The sequence below is a fragment of the Mixophyes fleayi genome, chromosome 3, assembly GCF_038048845.1.
Source record: "Mixophyes fleayi isolate aMixFle1 chromosome 3, aMixFle1.hap1, whole genome shotgun sequence".
NCBI lineage: Eukaryota > Metazoa > Chordata > Amphibia > Anura > Limnodynastidae > Mixophyes > Mixophyes fleayi.
In genome coordinates, this window is record NC_134404.1 from 212,450,849 (window position 1) to 212,473,446 (window position 22,598).

General features: G+C 41.7%; 1 protein-coding gene and 1 non-coding gene across 3 annotated transcripts in view; both read right to left on the bottom strand.

Moving 5' to 3' along the window:
• The window catches only part of MED23 (mediator complex subunit 23), a 122,553-nt gene that overhangs the window by 1,818 nt on the left and 98,137 nt on the right, over positions 1-22,598 (bottom strand). For both annotated transcript variants that reach the window (XM_075203083.1, XM_075203082.1), the window contains 3 exons: positions 19,384-19,598; positions 19,018-19,138; positions 8,867-8,998 (listed from right to left, as the gene is read on the bottom strand). In XM_075203083.1, coding sequence (XP_075059184.1) covers positions 8,867-8,998; positions 19,018-19,138; positions 19,384-19,598 — 468 coding nt within the window. The remainder of the gene's footprint in view (positions 1-8,866; positions 8,999-19,017; positions 19,139-19,383; positions 19,599-22,598) is intronic.
• Positions 15,159-15,349, bottom strand: LOC142146866 (U2 spliceosomal RNA). Its single transcript, XR_012690045.1, has one exon. It is a non-coding gene; the product is annotated as a U2 spliceosomal RNA (small nuclear RNA).

Genomic DNA, 22,598 nt, shown 5'->3' on the forward strand with positions numbered 1-22,598 from the left:
ATTTTCAGTTATCCTGACACAGCTTATGGTTAGCAAGTTAAAAAGTGGGAAATCTTGGCATTCAGTTGTTCAAATGGACAATGACAAAGTACTCCTTCTGGAGAAACTGATTTTAAAGCAGAAGTTTCCAGTCTATACAAATCATTTCATGTTTTATTTTATTTTTTTATTATTGCTCGTCTTGTCGGGCAAGATCGCTTTACTCAGATCACCAAACAATCACTGTTCAAAGAATCCTCTATTGGTTATGTTGGGTACCTGTGCTACTACTGTATTTTAAAATTTAATACGTTGCCATCAATTTTATTTTACAATACATCAACCATCATCTTACAAAGAAATTCTACATTTGTTAAAAAAACAAAACAAAGAAAACATGAATAACTTAGTACTAAATAGTAAAGGAAGGAAGGAAGAAGGTGGAAGACCATAAGAGTCAGGTTTAGAGAGATGAAACAGCAAGAAGGAGAGCATATAAAAAAAAAAAAGAAAGGTATGCCCAACTTGGGGTCTATGTAGAGAAGAAGGAAGTTGGCAGAGGAGAAAGATAATCAATGATCCTGTTCTATCCAACAATATATGTTAAAAGTATATCAAGTATATTTTATGTAAAAGTTAAAAAAAAATTCTGTATCCAATTTTAAATGTCTTGAAACGAGCAATGGGTATACAATATATATATATACACAATATACAGAGAAATACAAACATTTTTCCTTTGTCCTTCCCCAACTACATTTGCATTATGTACACGCTATAGTGATATTGCACTATTTATTGTTCTGCTCACGCCTATTCTCTTGTGTTCAAGTGTCGCCTTTATGTATCCAACTCTTGCCTGTTAATGATTTTATTTTACACATACAGCAAATCAAAGTCTTTTAAAAAAAAAAATTTGCAGATTTTGTTAACCATTTTTCTAAAATATTTTTTATTTATGTAATGAGAGAAGCTACAGATCATTATATACATATAAAAGACATACAGACACATACAAACTTTACAAGCATTGTTTATTCTTCCCCCTGATACAGAAAAATTGGAAGGGACACGAGTGTGACATCACTTCTGGTCAGAAAGCCTGTTAATACCTGACAAACGGCCAGAGAGTATTCAAAGTGAGGACAGACCTCCATGCACCCACTATGGAAGGTGCAGGTTATCTGCAAAAGGCATTTAATATATCTCTAACTACTAACTGCTGCCATGAGGTTGTATGAGGACATATGGAGTTGGCACTTAAATAGTTAACAACTAAACTTGCTGCTGCTGACTCCTCACCTCTGCAACCCCATAGACCTCAGTAAAACTAAAGTCCCAAATAAAGAGTACACAATATAAAATAAACCGCAGACCAGCAAAAGGAAGGGAACGCAGTGTCCCCCAGATGAAATCGGAGAAAGATTTATTGTAAGTACAAAAATCTTCTTCTATTCACTCTGGGGGACACTGCTACCATAGGGACCTTCTAAAGTAGTCCCTAAGGGAGAGAACTGGTCCACCAGCCCGCAAAACACTGCGCCAAAAACTGGCGTCCGAAGACGCAAAAATGTTGAACTGGATAAAAACAAGTAAAGGTATGGACAAAGGACCAGGTCGCTGCCCTACACAGCCCAGGCTCTGTGGCAAACAGCCCAAGAGGCCCCCACTGCCCATGTAAACTGCGCTGTGAGAACCTGAGACACAGCTCGATTCCTACACACACATAGGCATGCTTAATCATAGACCAGATCCAACAAGAAATGGTCTGCTTGTAGCTGGCCACCATCTCTTATAAAAGTACAAACAGAGAGTAGGTCCTCCAACAGGAAGAAGTCCTATCCACATAACCCTTCAAGGCATGGACAACATCCAGACAGACCGAAGGAGGGACGGAGGGAGGAATTCCTTCCTGACAAGCCGGAACCACTATCTCCTGGTTAATATGAAAACCAGAAACTACCTTTGGCAAAAAGGTAGGCATGGTTTTAAGAACTGCCCTATCTTCGTGGAACACCAGATAGGGAACCCTACAGGACAAGGCTTCTAGCTCAGACACCATTTGGGCAGAAGCAATGGCCAACAAAAACACCACCTTCCACGTCAAGAAATGTAGATCTACCGATTCAATGGTTTGAATGGAGGCGGCTGGAGGACATCAAGGACCAAATTCAGGTCCCACGAAGCCAGAGGAGGAATGTGAGGAGGCTGAACATGCAGCACTCCCTGAAGAAAAGTATGTACATCGGGAAGACAAGCCAAACAGCATCGGAAAAAGCGCAGAGACCTAAACCTCCTTCAACCCATCCTGAAGAAAAGCCAGAAACCAGTCTAGACTGAAAGATGCAGAACTATGACGCCTTCTCTTGCACCATTGCACATAAATATTACACACCCTGTGATAGATTTTGGCGGACACTGGTTTCCGAGCCTTCATGAGAGTTTCCACTACACTAGAAGAGAAACCCCTAAATCTCCAGAGAAACCCCTAAATCATCAACAGCCACCCCATTAAAGCCAACAGAGGTAAGTTTGGGTGCTGGAAGGGTCCCTGACTAAGAAGAATTGGGTCTGATGGGGAAGAGACAAGCCCGGTCCTTCGGCCATGAACAAGATGTTTGCGAACCAAAAACGCCTGGGCCAATTTGGTGCCACCATAATGACCGGAAGACCTCCCAACCTTACTTGCTGTAGAATTCGCGTAAGCATTGGGAATTTGTGGAAAGAGGTATCCCAACCGAAACTCCAACCACATTGACATCACATCCACCGCCACAGGGTCTCTGGTTCTTGCGCAAAATCTTGGCATTAGATGGATGTGCCTGGACGCTATCAGATCCAGAAGACCCAATCTGTTGACCACTTGTTGGAAAACCTGAGGGTGCAGGGACCACTCGCCCAGAAGGATTGCGTGCCTTCTCAGTTGTCTCACCAGGAATGAAAATTGCAGATATCGCTAGAACACAGTCTTCTACCCAAGCCAGAATCTGTTACGCCACCTGCATGGCTCCTGAGCTCTTTATTCCTCCATGACAGATTACATACACCACCGCCGTGGCATTGTCTGATTGGAGCCGAACTGGCTTAAAGGAAAGCTTGTGCTCTCTAAAGGGCTAACATAATAATTTGAGAATGTTGATCGATAGCAGAGCCTCCTTGTCGATCCATAGACCCTGAAGACGAAGAGGGAGAACCACCGCCCCCCATCTTCACAGATTGGCATCGTTACTATGGTCCAAGTCCATGGAGCAAAGGACTTGCCAGTTATCAGATGCTCCTGTGGAAGCCACCATGCCAACGCCAGACGGGCTCTTTCGGAGAGTCGAATCCACTGGGTCTCCAGATTAAGAGGAGATCCCGACCACTGTCTCAGAAGATCCAGTGGAAGACACACGAATGGAACCGACCGTAAGGAATAGAAGGCCACGGATGATCCAGGAGTAGCCGGACCAAGCTCTGAACAGAGCAAATCTTCTGCTCTGGTAAGTAAACTCGCTGGAGAGAAGTGTTCATCAGCAGTCCCAAGAACATCATCCTCTGGAAGGGTTCCAACTGGGACTTCAGATAACTGATTACCCACCCGTGCTCCTCCAGAAAACGAAGAATCAGAGAAAGATGCTGGTACAGGAGAGAGCCTGAAGAGGTCTCAATGAGTAAATCATCCAGGTATGAAACTATGTTCACCCCCTGGGCACGCAGACCTGCCAGCATTACTGACATAATCTTTGCGAAAACTCTGGAAGCAGTAGAAAGACCGAAGAGAAGCGCCGAAACTGGAAATGGGAATTGCCTACGGTAAATCGAAGGGATTGAAGGTCTACCGGCCGCAAGGAGGATTTTCTTAAGAAACCCCCCTATCTTGTGGTAAGTTAGGTCCTGAAGGATCGCCGAGCTTGGCACCTGCAAGGTAGTATGCCAGGCTAACCTGGAAATGTGAGTATCCACTCTGGGTAAGTGCTCCCAACAAGCTACCTCCTGCAGAGAGTAAAGCATTGTATAGCTGCGAGAAACCGAAAACTTCTTGCCCGGCTGCTTCCAGACGGACTCCTCAATCTCTGTTAGCTCCACGATAACAGAAAACAAACCGGTCTGGGCTTACTACGCTTAAAAAGCACCTGCTTAGGAAGACCCACGTCTTCCTCCACTCATTCAAGTGTTTCACGCACCACCATAACCAAATCCTGAATGCCCTGGCTTCTGTCAGTGTCAGCCCAGTCACCCAAGTGTGTAGAATGAAAATCCTCCACCAACTCACCTTTCTCCTCAGATGAACCCTCTGATTCTGAAACCAACCGAGACTGAGAAAGGCAGGAGCGCTTGGCCCTAGGTGCCAAGTGTCAAACCTGTTAAGACGCTCCAAACACTTTCACAGAGACGATGACCACGCAGGCTCAGCCTGAGTAACCTTGAACAGAGAGACGGGAAGACCTGTAGGACCTCACTCCCTGAACCCTCAGAAGAAACAGGATTAACCGCCTTACTGGAGACTGCTGAGGAGGTAACCAGATTAACATTTATAGATGCGGCAGTAACTTCTGCTTGGCGGTTGATAAGCTGTGCTAGCATAGAAACTGGCTGTGCCAAAGAGGACACCCAGGTAGGCTCCTCCACGACAGTCGAAGGGCCCCTGGGACTGCCCGCCCTGGCTCCCTGCTTCACCCTGTGCACAAAAGGCCCCCTGGTCCTGCTGCCGGGCAGGAAATTTGGCAAAGCATTTTGAGCAGGTAAAAAATGTAACATAACAACTCTTGTCCTTTTCAGACATTTTTAGTCCTGCTTATCATTTTTTTTTTTATGTAAAACAATACAGTGAGAATTGGCATTGAAATAGTTAACCAAATGCACCACAAGACAACACAGTAGTTCAATTACTTGTTCTGACCCTGCCTAATAGCCTCAAAACAGTAATTAGGTAACACTGTATCTAAAAAGTATATGTATTCTATGCACATCTATTCTTATAAATATATAGTCTCTCTCCTTTTTATTTACCAAAAAGAAAATGCAGAATCTGTGAGCACCACATATAATCATGGTAAAACAGTTACTAGTTCTGACCCTGGCCTATGGCCCCAAAACAGTAAAGGCAGCGCCTGTGTTAAGAAAGCATATATTAAATAAACTCAAGACGGAATCCTAGGTGCGGAGTATACAGATGCCCAATATGCCCTAGTCAAAATATGATATGCTGCCCAGAATAAAACGTCTCCCACAGGGTACTCGGCCTTCTTCCTGTCAGAAAAGTCAGGGAAAGAGAGCCAGCAGCAGACAGGCACTCCGGTAATATTGAGGAGTCCATCTGAGGAGCTGATTCTGATGCAAAATTCTCCCGCTTCTGGGCATACCAACAGGTGAGGGGCTGTCTCAACCACTCCCCTCCCTGGATGGTTCTGCATCTCTGGGGAAGATCACTCTTACTCTGCCCACTGAGATGCTTGCCATCTGTCGTTTACAATCCATCGTGCAGCTCCGTTATCTGCTTGTGCTGCGATGCTCGCAGGATCAGCCTGCTTCTCAAGTGTCCGAAAGAGATCCAAGTGCTCCCTCAACAGAGGACTTGGCATCTCCCAAAATGGCCACTCAACTGACCGATGCCGGCGCTCTCTACCAAAGACAGCACCGGGCCCACCGGGAGACTGCAGTGGCAGTTTAAAAAAAAAAAAAAAAAAACAATTAAGAAAAAAACTGAACTGTGTTCCATTCAAAACTAACAGGAATAGTGTAAAGAATTACACACTTCCATTCCTATCCTAGATAACAGCTCTAATAAAACAATAAAATACTAAGATATCCACAAAATACACAGCCCAACTCCTTGGGCACTTAAACAAAACCGGGGTCTATGGGGTTGCAGAGGACAGAGGAAAAGGCGTCAGAAGCAGCAAGTTTAGTTAACTATTTCAGTGCCAACTCCATGCGCCCTCATACAACCCCATTATAGTAGTGCCCCCCAGAGTGGAAGAAGGAGAAAAAATTAAGAGCCATTCAGCAGGAAATACTTTGCTCTCCCTAAGCTTCTCACTATTACAGCGATTGAACAAGTAATATAGAGAGACAGTAAGCGATTTGCAGCAAAAATGACTACAACAGAAATGTACTGCATATCACCACTGCAAACAATCCACCCCAAAGGCCTTAATAATAGAATTAAGAAAAAAAGAAAAAAAAAGCCACCTCGTAACTATCTAAATAATTTAATAGATTTATAGATTTTATCTGAATGTTGTGCAAAGGTAGCCCGTAATTGTCCAACTGAGGCATATATAGATACACGTTTATGGTTTGACATTGCCTTAATTCTTATACTTAGCAGATCTATACATAAATATGCACACATTAGGTATTCTCGAAGATTATGGGGACTATGTCTAATATTATTAAGGAATTCGCATAAAAGCAGCAACTGCTACCCATATTTTAACATTGCACATTTTTCCAATGACCTATTAACACGCATGTGATCATCATGTTCTGAAACACAGATACAGCATTAATATTTTTATTCTGCATAGATATATGATCCGAGACTAACTGCTCAATGTTAAACAGTGCGTAATTAAGAGTTTTAGTTTAGTTTACATGGCATCCACAGCAACTATGATTCTGAAGCAATTTTAGTGGCTCCATGCTCTGAATGAATGAAATTTTGCCTGTTTGAGCACAGAATAAAATAGATGAGTATGAATCATTATAAAATTACTCTACATTCAACATGCTTCATTTGATATGTTCCGCCAGCAGTAGCAACTCTGATCTAGGTCAATCAGACTGCAAGCCCTCCAGAAGCTGATCAGACCATTTTTCCAAGGCCTTGGTAACTCACAATTATGCTAGCATAAACCTGTGCATAGCACCAACGGCCACATAAATGGACATCAAAATGTTTTCATATGTCATGTCCATTCCATCCGTGAGTGAAGCTGCGCCAGGTATGGGTAGTGTTGTAGACTTAGAGAGGTGAGCTATGGGAGTGTCCACCTTTGGTAGTTGTTCTCATTTAGCCATGTCTTCAGTGGATAAGTGATACGCCATAGGAATTTTTTTTATCTGCCTTAACCAATTTCTCTCCAGTTCAGATAAATAAGAAGCCGAAGGAAAAGAGACAACTCTAGATCCCTTTTCATCAGGGTGCTACCTACTCCACCTAATTCTGCATGCTCAGGAATAGTGCCCTTGTTTCACCTCCCATCCTAGACTGTTTAGCGAATGTAATAGTTTTTAAAAGGTTTAAAAATGGGAGTAGTATGATTCTTTGACTGCTGGGTTTGAAATCGGATTTCATCAATCAGATGCTAACAAACACTTTAAAATCATTAATCTGAATACAATCCCCACTTAACGAATGAAGTCAACAGCATCTCACAAAACATGTAAGAAGTGGATGTTAATGGAAAACTATAGAGACACTGTAGGATGGGAGATGACACACTATTCCTGAGACTGGAGTTCGGGATAGTTTTAAATCAATCAAAAGTATGAATTTCCGGCTCCACATCTGAGTGCATTCCTTCTGTTTTAACCTATATGAATGTGATTGTACTACACTATGTTAGCATTTTATTTGTAGATTAAATAAAACATTTCTAGATATTGTAAAATAAAATCCCAAAATCTATTGTTTGATGTTTGCAATTGATGGGAGTCAAACTTCACAGAACAGAGTTATGTCTCTCTACATCACCATATTTGAGGTGAGCATATTCTGCTAGGATAATTTTTTTTTTAAATAGACATTATTATTTTATTTTTTGTGCATCAAGTTTAGGGGTCCTCCAGTCCTCCTCCAGGTTGCAACTAGGACTTGCCTAAAGGACTACTCGGGACAGGCGCTGGTCTAGTATTCCTATATACCACTGAAACCTAACCAACTCCTTGGGCACTTAAGATAAACTGAGGAGGAGTTAAGGTCAGAAAGGGGGAAAAACTTTTTTTTTTTTTTAAACTATTTAGTGCTCACATTATGTGCCCTCATCTCAACGGTATCCAACAGATAGGATGAAATAGAAAGAGTATCTGCATTTTACTGTACTTTTTTTTGGATTTGAATGTATCTTTATTCTGTATTTTTTGTTTGTGTTTATTTATGCAACACTAAGTCTACATCTAAAAGTGTCAAAAGGAGTCTGAATGAAACACATATAAACAAAATTACTCTGTCTTTTGTATGCGTTAAAATTTTTTATTATAAATTGTAATTTGACAATACTATTCAAACTCTCTTGCCTTTTTTTGGGGTCATTATGTAAATCTACATTTGACTGGGAAACCGTGCTACCGATGCTTCCTCCTGGGAGATTTGAAACAGTGATGGACAAACACTGTTCAGCAAGCTCACTTTTGTTCTACCTATTCGGTACTTAAGTTTTATTTTAGACTGCCTCCAGGACCGCTGGTGAATTTGACTTTGGTTACAAAGTCTATCATGCCTTAGATGTGATCCCAATATCAATGTATTTATGGAACATGATGCCAACCTGACCAAATCTTCTACAGCATAATTGAGAGGCTTAGGGTTAGAGAGCAAATGTGGCTATAATGATGAGGGACTGTATAACAGATCATCAGACTTATCCAGATTCCAAGAAGCCATTCTACTATTTTTTAATAATGAAATCACCAGAAGACACCATTCTGACATCTATTTTCTTTTATATTTAATTATATCTCACTATGAAATGCAATACAAAAAGTTACTCTGATAGTAATAGCTTATTACGCTATACATTAAAAACAAAAACCATACTATACAAGCACTGTACCATATGTAAGAATGTTAAGAGTAGAAATTAATACTTTAGTTACCTCTTGGGACATCCCCTGCAAACTAAAAATACAAGTGCAGAAAATACAGTACAATGGCTTTAAATAATAAGAAAAATCTACTTACTTGTTCTTTAATGCTGTCTCCTGTAAACATGTATTTCATGTTGTAAAGGAAGTCACAGATGGGATCCATGAAATTCAGGTGTGTGCTGCATTGATCCACATTCAGTAGCATCTCGTAGAATGCCACACCAATCTATGATAAAATAAATATTGTTGCCATGAAATGGCTAGAATGTATTCCCTCCAACACACAATAGTTACACTATGCATTTTAAACAAAATACTCATTTAAGTACCCAATGTACAGGCATAGGGACAATTTGAATGATTTCTCAGACTCCTCAAATATGGCATAGTACTCTACATTCACCTTGCAGAAAAAGTAGGGCGTCGATGCATGCAAATAAGGGACGCACAATTTTGTAATCTCAATATACTACAGCCTACTTTAACAATAATATACCAATAAATATTTCCAAAAGTCTAGTCTAGGGAGATAAATCTGATCTACAAATTCAGCAGCTTGTCTATTTAGCTGCCACCAACAACATTCCAGGATTTAGAAAACATTTGCATATCTCCAGGACTGCAGCAAAACCTGCAAATCTATAAGTCATGGGGAATGGCCCTTCATGTAAAAAAGTGTGGTTTAAGTTGTTGTCCAAGGGGTATATTTACTATGAGGCAGTTCCTTAGAATCGGTGCTTTGAATGTATTTTTATTAAAACTGCACTTTTATTAAAGACAAAGCCCATCGGGTTTTATTTTTAATAAAATTGCTATTAAAAGAAAATGCCTTCAAACCGCTGCGAATCGGCAGTTCTATGGAACAGTTGCATAGTAAATATACGTCCAAGTCCTCTCCGTCTATGCCTCCGCTCTCCCCCCTTTCCTCCTCCTACCCTTGCGTCTGTCCGTCCTACCGTCCCCATAGATTGTACGCTCCTTCGAGCAGGGCCTCCTCTCCTCCTGTTCTCCACCACCTTAACTCTGCTCTCCAGCTCCTTGTCTCTTCCGTGAGGCCCTTCTTCCCCTCTCTCTACCCCCGGGGGCTCTCACCTTTCATCTAGCTGTACTTTGAGCTTTTGAGTTACTGTGCTTTTTGTTAACTGTTCCGTGCTCTCTCACCCTGTACCGTGTTTCTGTCTGTCTCTGTATGGTGCTAGGGATACCTAGTGGCGCCCTATAAATAAATAATAATAATAAGAATAATAAAAAAAGTACTTGTGAGTGATAGAGAATAGAGGATTCAGATCAAATATGTCAAATAATTTGGACCTAGCATGTTGGGAAAATAAGCTAATAGAAAAAAACTAATAAAAATAAAAAAGGATCTGCTGCCAATCAGATTCAGTGGAGTATGTTTTTAAGCTTTTGTAAAAATTTCTTTGAGCCATGCCCATCACTATGAAAGAAATAGATTGCAGGCTACCGAGTAATTTTACAAGCTCAGGAACAGCCACAGGCAGTCATTTGTTCAAAGTTATCTTTCAGCTAATCCTACAGGGACAAAATGGCCTCCATGTTCAGTTGGAACCTCGGTATAACCTTAATATTAGAAATCAGAGGAATTTTGCATCACTCTTGAAATGATGGCAGTCAGCAACAATACACCCTCTACCACTGTATATACCCTGTGTCTGTAGCAACAAGCATATATTTTTTGTGGACTAACTCTAAGTCACTGAGTTAGGGAATACCCTTCTCTCTTGGACTAATCATTCTGCAGTTTATTTTGCGTTTGATATAGCAGGGACTTTGCCTCATCAATATTGTTGGCGCCTAGATGACTGTCTTCTTAACCTGCTCATCGTTCAAGAAATTAGAATAAGTAATAAGGAGTTTTTTCAGGTTTATAATTGCCTGGATCAGGTGGGAAGCTCATATTAAGCCACTATTTAAGGGACTTTAATTTGGGGGCAGTACTAAAGAAAAAGAAACAACCCTCCCACGGGTGACAGTGGAATTTATACCTATACAAAAATTAGCAACTTTCCCAAAGTAACCCAGCAGAATTTATTAATGTTGAATGCAGATCTGTCACTTGAAGAGACAACACAAGACATTAAATCAATTAATGATTGTCATGACCGGATGGTCTCACTGCTTCATAGTATAAATAAAAAGTCTCTGAAATCCAATTCCGCTTCTTGACAGAACTTTTTAATGCTATCCTACAAGAGGCCTTTTTCAAATCAGCTACTATGGCTTAACATTGTGGTTATTCTCAAACAGGCAGATATCCCAACTCTTGTGTTAGTTATAGTCCAATTTAACTATTGAATGTAGATGTAGAATGTAAATTTAAAACATTTTCGTAAAAACCCCTGCCAATTGATTAAATACTATTCTTCCCACTATAGTACATCGAAATCAAATTGGTTTTGTTCCAGGCCATTAGGCCTCAGATAACGAACACCACAAAAATCACAAATCTGCACTAGAGCCAAGATCTACTAATATAAAATATATTTAAACGTGTTTTACTTTATTCTTGTGGATGGTGATTCTTTGAACATTAATAAATTTCAATTCAAAAGGACAAGATGAGAAAATAATGTTCATACCAGAGCACTAAAGGTCCAAAAGGATTATTAAAAATTAAAAAAATGTATTAGTCAATATTAAAATCAATCTCAAATCTGAGAAATCTCAAATGTGCAATAGTTCTGTAAATACTAGAGAGTTAAAAGAGGATTTTTATACTTACGATAAATCCGTTTCTCTGATTCCATCTGGGGGGACACTGCTACCATGGGGTTGTATGAGGGGAGCGTGGAGTTGGCACTTAACTAGTTAACTTGTTAATTGTAATATACTGACAGTACCCTCCCCCTCTGCAACCTCCTGTAGCACCTTAGTGTAATTCTAAAGCCCCAAGGAAGGGGAGTCAAACCACCGTAGACTAAACAGCAGAAAAGCAGAAGGGAGGGAACGCAGCAGTGTCCCCCAGATGAAATCTGAGAAACGGATTTATAGTAAGTATAAAACTCCTCTTTTTCATCCAATCTGGGGGACACTGCTACCATGGGTACTTTCTAAAGCAGCCCCTTGGATAACCCAGCACGCAACTACGGCCAAAAACCAGCGGCCCACTAGTAACTAGATTACCTATGTGAAATTGCAGCCAGAGGACTATGTGACTGCTCGGACGAACCGATTGCGGTAGCACCATTAAGTGCAGCCCAGTTTTACCTCCACAGAATGGGTGGAAAAAGTGCCAAGGCAATTTGACATAGGCCGCTTAACCTAAAGGACATGATGGACAGAGGACAGAAGTTCCCGACAATGGGAACTTAGCAGTCAGCCTTTCCCTATCTTAGTAGGACTGGCTTCTACTTGAATGGTTCATGCTAAGTTGGACAGCCACACTACATAAGGTAGAGTGCATGACCCATATGTTAAAGAGACAAAACGCTGAGATAAGGTCCAAAGACGCAGTCACGTGTCGAAGGTTCGAAAAAGATTCAATTTGAACCTTATAAAGCCATGTATGCTGAATTAAAGTACTGTGGACCACAGCCCTGACATGGCATAAAGGGGAATAAGGGATACCGGCAAGGGTGAGGCCGCCCTAATAACCTGCATACCAAGGTCCTGGTCAAGGAACTCCACTGTCACGTGGTAACCACACTTCGCTGAACCCGTAGCTTTAATAAAGGTGGTAAGGAGTAAGGGCCATCTCCAGGTGTCGCGGAAGGAACCGTGGAGGTGTGAGCAGAATCCTTAAAGAGAGTTCCGCAACTCTTGCACATTCACAGCCCTTTCTCAACAGAGCAAGTCCAAGAGGATGAGCTGACACCCTAATTGTAATTGTGTGATGGACTAACGTTCACCCGCCCCCCCCCTCCACAACACTGCACTTTCTGTGGTACTGCTGTAGCCACAGGCTTCCTGACCTACCCAAACGGTGGCCTCTATACTGAATGACGATCTTCTTAACTAGCAGAAGCCGGCCATAATGTCTTGAACAAGGGGGTTGCCGAGGAGGTATCCGGCTTGAAGGGGCCCCAAAGGAGGAGGTCCGTGTGAAGAAGACCCTCTTCTTCCCGGATCTAGCATGAAGAATACTGCATCCTTATCCTACGGGCCCAATTTGAAATCAGCAGAAATCTAAGAAGGGTCACTTCTGTAGATCCTCTGGAGATTCGGGAAATCTGCACAGTGGGTGAGGGGGTGGGGGGTAACGGGTGTTCCATTTTGGATTTCCAGTGCATGGTCATGACGACCACCTCAACAGTAGGAACCCTGGTCCTGAACAGAATCCGGGTCCTGGTGACCCTGTCGAGACCTCTGAGATGTATATCAGCTAAATCGATGTATATCAGCTAAATCCACTGCCAGCACAGCCTCTGAAGATTTGCGTGGAGATGATCCCTTTTCCCAGCGGGACTGCTTTGACAAAAGTCAACCGAATGGATAGGGCTGTATAGGAACGCCCTGATACATTCCTGGTCCCGCTCCGTCCGTTGACATATGCCACAACCCTGGCATTGTCATAATGAAGGAGGACTGGAACAATTTCAGAATGACCGAGACCCCTGCTGGGGCAGTAATATGATCCTATGGTCCAAATATATCTGTAGAAGATTCTCAATGATCAGGTACCTGAAGGTGTATGCCGAGCGCCCTTGTGGTGAAGGACCACTGTTCTCCACCCCCATAGGCCAGTATCAGTGTCACCATGTACCATATGGCGTGGGTCAAGGCCTTGTCTATCGTGAGATGGTCCCATATCAGGCAACCATTATAAGAAATATGTTGTTTAGGGAAAACAGCGCTGCTCTAAAATGTATATAAGGATGCCAGTGTGGGAACGGTTTCCAGAAATTTACCCAATAAGCATGGACCAAAACAATGTTTCTCCCACGGCGCAAACTGAATATATAGAACAAATGGAATAAAGCTGAATGTATCGTGACAACCTAAAAAAAAAACCGTATAAATATCTTGATAATGGGTATTTCCAGCTGGATCCAACAAAATTCTTTAATATATTTAATATTCCAATGCAGCAAAAATATGCAATAGTAAAAACTCTAATTAAACATGCAATGGATACAATATTCAAAATACCTCTACTATAGATCTATTTTCATCAAAGAAAAATCCTTAAAGGATTAACTGTTCTTAATCTGCAAATCTGTATTTAATATTCCAATCCAAACTGGTCAATGGAATCCACACCCACACTCGTCAGTGGTGTGTGGGAATGCTAATATCCAAAGTCTGGTCAAAAATGTAATTCAGATTGGTGCATGCGCAAAAAATGTAGGCGGACTCACGCTGTTTAATGATGTTCTTAGTGGTGATTTCTGTAGCGTAGGGTCACTCAAGACTGTCAGGTGCTCCGTGGGCTGAGTCCTATCCCTGACTTCTGCGGCGCACTGCTTACTAATGACTGTTCATTGAACTTCCTGTAACGCACCTTGCGTTCCAAAAGCCGAACTTCCAGTATTTGGCATCAACGCATGAAACGCATGCAGTATCTTGCATTTCACAGCAAACATGTGGAAGCAAACAGATTCTAGTAATAGTATGTAGAAAAAGTATGTAACTTTGCCTTCTCTTCAACGCATTTAACCCCTACAGTAGGGGCTTCCTCAGAATAGAAAGCAAGTCAAGTACAAATTGGGTATTATTGTGAAGTGGGCGGAATTTATACCAATGTGGGACATTCCATCATATCATAACCATTACAAGAAGGACCTCCTCTTGATAAGAGTGTGGAAAATGTAGCGTATGGACTAACCGGTTGAGAGTGGAAGGCATTTTTTATGAGATCCCCGGAATGAGTAGGATTGTAACATCCCAAAAGGGAGTATAACGAAGTAGGAGACCATTTCCCAAGAACCTCACGACTGGAAACAAAGGACAATGACGATCAAAATTTAGCCTGCCCTACCAGAACACAACCCAGCATCCGAAGTCCGTGGCGTTAGTACCCAGAATGAGTTCCATAAGATCATTCCCATTGAGGGAACCTACTGGACTGGAGAGAGATAAAACGGTCACTTCTGTAGTCACGTACCTTTTTGTACGGGTAGGGTGCTGCTATAGCATGCAAGTTTGAACCTGCCTTGAGAATGTCGTCCAGTGCGGACGAATTCCAACCCCCGTGGGCCGCAGCTAGGTGGCTATACCATCATGGTCTTTGTATGGCCCCATGTTCACAGGAAGGGCCAAACCCTGAGAAAACAAGGACCCTACTGTAAACTGAGAAGAGGCCTAAAGGCTAACCCGATGGAGCTGTAATGGGTGGACATCCCTCAAAATGCTGGGAGACAGGGACTCCTGTAGTTCCAGCCCATTTTCACCTGCTGGTGTAATCCTCACTCGGAAATAATCCCAAGAACTGAAACACTAGTCCAGGAAGTACTGCCCTATCAAGAGGTCAGTGCATGGGGTAGCTAGAGCATGCTCTACTACCTTCTCCATGTACTACCAGTCCCATCCCTATACTGCTCCCAGATAAGGGGCATTTCAGATATCAATGGAAGAACAGATACCACAGTCGATCTTAACCCAAGGGTTGGGAAGAGATCCGGAATGAAAGATCGCAAGTAGAGAATGGGACTGAATGTCCTAGCTGGCTAGGGATGCCGAGAAGTATGTAGTAAAACTTCCCTCCCTTGACCCATGGGACCAAAAAGAATCAAGCCTTGCTGTATCTGATTGTGGGATCCTGTGTAATTGTGTCGGTACTGAATAAAGTAGGATCTAACACAAGCTCTTGAAACTCTCCGGAAGCAAGGACTCTGGGTGCCTCCAATGAGAGAGAGGATCAGCCCCCACAGGGGTGGCTCATGGCCGAAAAGGGATCTGCCTCTGAACTACTGACCTTTTTCAGACCAACCGCCATGGTGTGGCTGGTTGTAATTTTAAGTCTCGGAGTCAGAGTTTGTTCTGAATATCCACCCAGGAGAAGGGTACTCATCTCCTGTTGGCTACAATTTAATGTAGGTCAGCTTCTGGTCTCCATAAGACCCAATCTGAAAAGAAAAAGGGTACTTGGGAAATTTCTGCAACTTAGTGGATGACCTCAATCAAATGGTGCAGTGGCCTTTAACTGTCTACAGACAATTAAAAGAAATGAGGCTACATTTTGTCTCCTCATACCTACCTGTATCCCCAAAACTCAGAAAATGGTAAGCCATAGGGAGTAGTGCCTGGTAACAGCACTGCTAACTGGTGTCTCCAGGTCTGAATTGCCCTAATGACCCTGCAATGAATCAGGGCTGGGATGTGGCTGTGTGGTCTTGGACATGTCTGCCGGAGGCACCGGATACCAGCAGTACAAAACTTCAACGCAGCAAAGGATAAGGGTCACAGTGTTGAGTATTTTGAAGTATGTTTCTAATTAGGCAAGAACCCAGGCTTGGCAGCCTGCTGCCACACCAGAATCACAATGGCTGTGTACCTAGAGTTTTTTTTTTCTTTTTTTAAACCTCCCTCGAGGAGAGTCAGAATCCTACATACTGCTTCTGATTCAGAAGACCCTTTTTCCATGACATATTTCAAGGATGGGCCTGAGTGGACCCCTGACACTTACATGTGTCTGTGTAGGTGATACCAAGAACCAGGTCAACCGACTTAAGGCCTCCCCTAATCATGGAGCGAAGAGGTTCTACTGGAAGGACTCCCGCAGCTATGTGACTAAGCAGGCCCAGGCCTGTATCTAATTTTGGGGCCGGTACCTGTCCCCCTTGGAAGGGAGTACAGTATGGAAGCAGGGGGAAAAAGGCAGCAGCACTAGCAACATCACTGCCGGCCTGGCAAGTAGCTGAACACATGCCTGACAAACCTGCATGTCAGTTCAGTTGCCCACACAGTATATATACACCTGGGGTGGTGTGCTACCCTGGCCCTACTCACCATATGTATGTTCCACAGTTTGCGCAGCCGACCCCAGGTCCTTCAGTCCTCACGAGAGTCTTTTATTTTCACCAAGACCAATGAAATCTTTTACCCGATGCTCTTGACCTTTCCAGCCATTGTTCCTGTAATTAGGTAACTGCTGCACCAAAACCATTTCCCCGTTTACTTTATACCTTAGGAAGGCAACACTGTCATAAAAGGTGCAGAACAGAATTAATTAAGAGGATACCAGTTTTCCCTAGGCTTTTAGCCGAAACAGTGTCCTCAATGAGAATAGATATAAATATGTGACACCTGTTTCACAGTATACTTCCTTTGCCCAAGTAACTCTAGACAGGGCATTGTACACAGAAAAATGTATATAACATGGTTATACATTATGTCACTTAATAAACTGAGCATCTCAAATACCTATATACATGTACATGAAATATGTGCTGAATATAATAATAGTGAACTTGTACATATTTATCTTATTTATATATCTTTGAGGAAGTTAAGTACTTTCATGAATTTTTTTTGTGCAGAGTTCTCCCCAGAAAATTTTGCGAGCCGGCTGGCATTAAGAAGCAGCCGGGTGGGGGCAGTTATAATACTTTGCAATAATAAAGAAAAATGCTGGAAGTTTTTCCCCACATCTGGCAGGACTGGTCAGATTGGTGGTCTATTTGTGGCCAGTATTGTGATTTCCAGTCCCCTATCTGCTTCTGCAGAGGATTGGTATGATCCGATTTTGCAAATAGTCACCCGCATTTGTAGTGTAAGGCACTCTGGCTGATGGCAGCGCGGGACATGGACAGTGCTTCTGAGTGAAGCTGCTGTCACTACTTGTAACTGCCAGAGCAGTTTATGTATGGAGCGTCCTATGCGCCTCCTGTAGAAGGTGGTATTCGGTTATGAAAATCTTTTCCACTACTTACCCAGTCAGTGTATGCACTGTAGTGCATCACTGCCACCTATGTTTCTTGTAAGAAACATTTCTGGTTAAAAAAAAATTAAATAAAAATCAGCAAGATGTAGCTGCCGAGCAGCAACAGTAAGCCAAACTCCTTAGGCACTTAATCTACAACGGGGAGCTTCAAGGTGTTACAGAGGGGAGGGGACTGTCAGCATGTTACAATTCACAAGTTAACTCATAGTTGCCTACTCTCCAGGAATGGAAGAGCAGGGCAAGCTCCCAGTCTGTTCGGCAAGTTGAAGGGAGGGGCGGGGCTTAGTGATGCAAGTCTTGCGTCATCGTGGCCCGCCCCCTTCCGTTATAGGCCAAAAGTGGTAGGGACAGTTTAGGGGCCAGGATCAATTACATGTTTCTGAGAGCCCTGCCCAACCGCCCCCCCCCCCCCCCCCCCCCCAGCATAAGAAATTGCACGTATGAGTTAACTAGTTAAGTACCCTCATACAACCCCATGGTAGCAGTGTCCCCCAGATTGGATGAATGAGTAAAACATTTATATACCAAATGATCGTTGTGTGAAATTATATAGATTACTCTATTGATAGTCTAATTATTTCTTAGCTGAAATATTATATTCAACTCTTATAATGTAATTTCAATAGCTTCATAGAGGAAGCACTGTTAGTCTATAAACTTATTTATACTCACGTTTGAATGAACATTTCTAATTATGTGGATAAAATTGTTCTCACACACAAATCACAGGTCTATCACAGTTGTAATCAACAAAGATAGGTGAGATGACAGGTAAGAAAAGAAAGATTAGCCAGGCAGATAAATATTAAAGGAATTGTTTGGGTGACCCAAGAAGAAGACGACAAACATACGTGAAAATGTAGTCAAACCACTTCCATCGGCACCATAATTCTTAGCAAAGACAGGTGATTTGCATAAAAATTGCACACTGCTAAAAATCAGACCAATGACCTTGTGCAAGCTTGCCTTCATGACTTAGTGCCACTCCTTTCCCTGACATCTGTAGAAAGAAGTAATAACACACATGCTACCATGTTGATATAACTACTTGAACAGCAATGAGTCAGACCAAGAGTGGCATTAAAAAGGCTGTTGTCGCTGTATTTTTTTCTTGGCTACATTTTAATAATTTTACATAAATTAAGTTTGGTTTTAATACACACTTAAAAGTTTGTACTCTGATTGCAGTCTTTCCACAAACAAATCTTCTGCCAACTGACTACAACATACTAAAGTTTACAGCCTCAAATTCCACTTGTTCTCAACCATTCTGTTATTAACCAAATGTTACAGTTAACCTTTCTGAAAATAGGTAAGTTCATACATGCTCAAGTTTGCTTCAAATGAGTTATAGTCAAGAGCATGAAAGTTGAACTCAAAAGAGTAAGTGCCCCTGTTATTACCTCTATCATGCACCTTGTCCGTTCTTGCTGAAAGCGCTGCAGGAATGGTCCTACCAGATGGTAGACATAGAGTAACTGATACTCAGTTTTCACTATGGGTATGAGAACTTCAGGGAGGAACCTGCAAAAAATGCTCAATTATAATAAAGAAATACTTTAATATCTAATTTGGTTCTATAAAAATTAACTTTAAAATCACTGAAAACATAAATAAATCACAGTTGTCCAGATGGCCTTTTGGAGCTCCCAGCATCTTCTAAAGACATCCATATCCAAGTTAATTAACTTTTATGAATAGAACACGTGAAACAAGCATTATATATAGTGTACATGGTCTAAAAAAAAACGTAAAGTTGGTGTGCATACTTAGGAATGAGAGATAGTTGTCCAATGCTTGAATGGTGCCACACGGCATGTGCCAGAGCCAGTGTGTAACTGCAGCTCATCTCTGAGTAAGCCTTGTGACATGCTGCAAAGTCAAACAGCTGAAAGGGGTAGCCAACCCATTCAGTCTCTGATGTAAGACTTGGACTGTTGAGCACACTAACAATGCGATCATGGAGAACTATCCAATAAGGTTCCTAAAAATAAAACAATAAATACATGTTTTACAATATATAGCAATACAATAGGTCAAGGAGTAAAGCACTGAACATATAGATACAACTAAAGATAAGTGCAAAGAAACATGTTGTCAAAACTTTGGCGTTCAGGAACTTAATTTTAAAAAGCACATAAATACTTTCTTTTTTAATATTGCGTCTTGGTGTGAATTTTTCCTAACAGAATCACAGAGCTGCCAATCACTAGCAATATCATCTGCCTCTGCCCTGTGACATCATCACCAAGTTGCCTGTAGCCTGGTTGCATCAGCAAGTCATGCACCGAGCTTACAGCTACAGAAAAGGTAAAACTAAATGTATCTTGAAGTGGGAGAGGTTGGTCAGTCCCAAGGCTGCACAACAGTGTGTTACCCACAGCAACCTAACTAAACAAGAATACTCCGCAAGAGGCCATGCATTGCTGAATGTCCTTGTTGTATTAGCAAATATGTATGTTTGTGCCTAAAACATTTAATAGAACTAACCTGGTAACAAATGTTAAAGGAAAATGAATTAAATTTTAAATAACACTAAGGTTCCTAATCCCTTTGAAACCACACAGAAATTAAAAGTGTGTGTATATAATTTATATCTATTACTAGGTTTATGCTCCAGTTTTCAAGAATATGTGCTTACTTACTTAGTCATATTTTACCTGCAAGCAACCTCATTAATACGCTGACACTACACATTGTTGTCTACTGAGGCAGATCCATGTGAGAGCTGAAGAGTAATTACTCTGGTGGCACACAACCCTCCTGCCCTTACTTCAAAGTGAATCCCTCCACCAATCACAAACATGCCCTCTATTTCTTTACTAAAAGGTTACGCACATATACAGTCAAGTCCATAAATATTGGGACATTGACACAATTCTCATATTTGGGGCTCTAGACACCACAACAATGGATTTGAAATGAAACAAACAAGATGTGCTTTAACTGCAGACTTTCAGCTTTATTTTGAGGGTATTTACAACCAAATCAGGTGAACGGTGTAGGAATTACAACGGTTTCCATATGCCCTCCCCCCATTTTTAAGGGACCAAAAGTAATGGGACAAACTAAACAATCCTACATCAAACTTTCCCTTGTCTGGTATGTCTGGTCCAATCCCATAGAAGAGCTACTGTAGCACAAATTGCTGAAAAAAATTAATGCTGGCTATGATAGAAAGGTGTCAGAACACACAGTGCATCTCAGCTTTCTGTATATGGGGCTGCGACTGGTCACAGTGTCCATGCTGACCCCTATCCACTGTCAAAAGTGCCTACAACGGACAAGTGACCAGAACAGGACCATGAAGCAACGGAAGAAGATGGCCTGGTCTGATGAATCACGTTTTCTTTTACATCATGTGGACGGCTGGGTGCGTGTGCATTGTTTACCTAGTGAAGAGATGCGTCAGGATGTGAAGAAGGCAAGCCGATAGGCAGTGTGATGCTTTGGGAAATGTTCTGCTGGGAAACCTTGGGTTCTGGCATTCATGTGGCTGCTACTTTGACACATACCACCTACCTAAACATTGTTGCATACCTAGTATGCCCCTTCAAGGCAACGCTATTCCCTGATGGCAACGGCCTCTTTCAGAGGATAATGTGCTCTAAAACACTGCAAACATTGTTCAGGGATGGTTTGAGGTGTTGAATTGGCCTCCAAATTCCCAAGATCTCAATCTGATCAAGCATCTGTGGCATGTGCTGGAAAAATAAGCTAAAGCGATGGAGGCCCCACCTGGCAACTTACAGGAGTTCATGGATGTGCTGCTAACGTCTTGGTGCCAGATAACCTGTAGCCTTCCTCAGTACTTCATTTGTACGGATAGTACAATAAATAGATTCCAGGTGAGGCGACACTTTTTGAACCGTTTTTACACCTTTTTGATACACCTACAGTCTGTCTTAAATCCTTTAGTGCTGCCTCACCTCAAATCAATCTATCTATCTATCCACACGCACAGACATACAAGGCAGCCAGTTCTCCCACTGCTTTAATTCCTTATTTAAGTTGTATATGACTAACATACATCATCACGACTGCCTGTGTACAGTACCACAAAATCGACGATTTCCCTTCGCAACCCTACTGGGTGCGCATGGAAACCCGCTGTGTTACAGTAACGGGACATGTGCAGCCGTGCGTAATAGTGATCACCAAACCTAATTGAATATGCCCCCAAGAGTCATCTGGATCATCATAATTAACATGTGTAAACAACAGACTGAATTGAGTGACCGTCCATATGAGAAATTGAGTCAATATGTGTGGTACATGTGAATACATTGTTTTTATCCGTGACTGAGACAATGCCGGAAGTAGATGCGTTCCACTGTGGAATACAGAAGCTATGTTAGTGGCAAGTTAAGAATGATCCCTTCTGAACTACACCTTTGGTTTTGATTTTTTAACATTTCTACCATAATTTGAATTAAAGTTAAATAAATTTGATTTTAGAAACTACCTGGCCACATAGTCTTTTGTAAGCAGGGACCACCCACAAGCACCAAAGACAACACAAAAGCAATGCGGAGCAACAAGATATTCGGCACAAAACAATAGTGTTCCACATAGTCTCCACTATCTTCTTCTTTGTAAGAAATAGCGGGTGATTGTCCTCAAAGAAATCGAAAAATAGAATAACCATGCCACTCTAGATCCTATTCTGTGATTGACATTCTGAGTGGAACATCGAAAACCATTGGTGCAAATCAGGCTGACTTCAGGCCATGTAGAGATGAAGTCCGAAACTTATTTTCCCCATACAGCCACTACTAAAGTGTGTGTGCACGTGTGTGTGTGATATTTTATATAATAAATATATATATATATATATATATATATATATATATATATATATATATATATATATATATATATATATTCCATAGACAAAAAACCTTACGGTTTAACATGTCCAATTAAGGTTCCTTATACACAATCTACAATCTAAGAAAACGATTGAAACTCTTCAACTCAAACT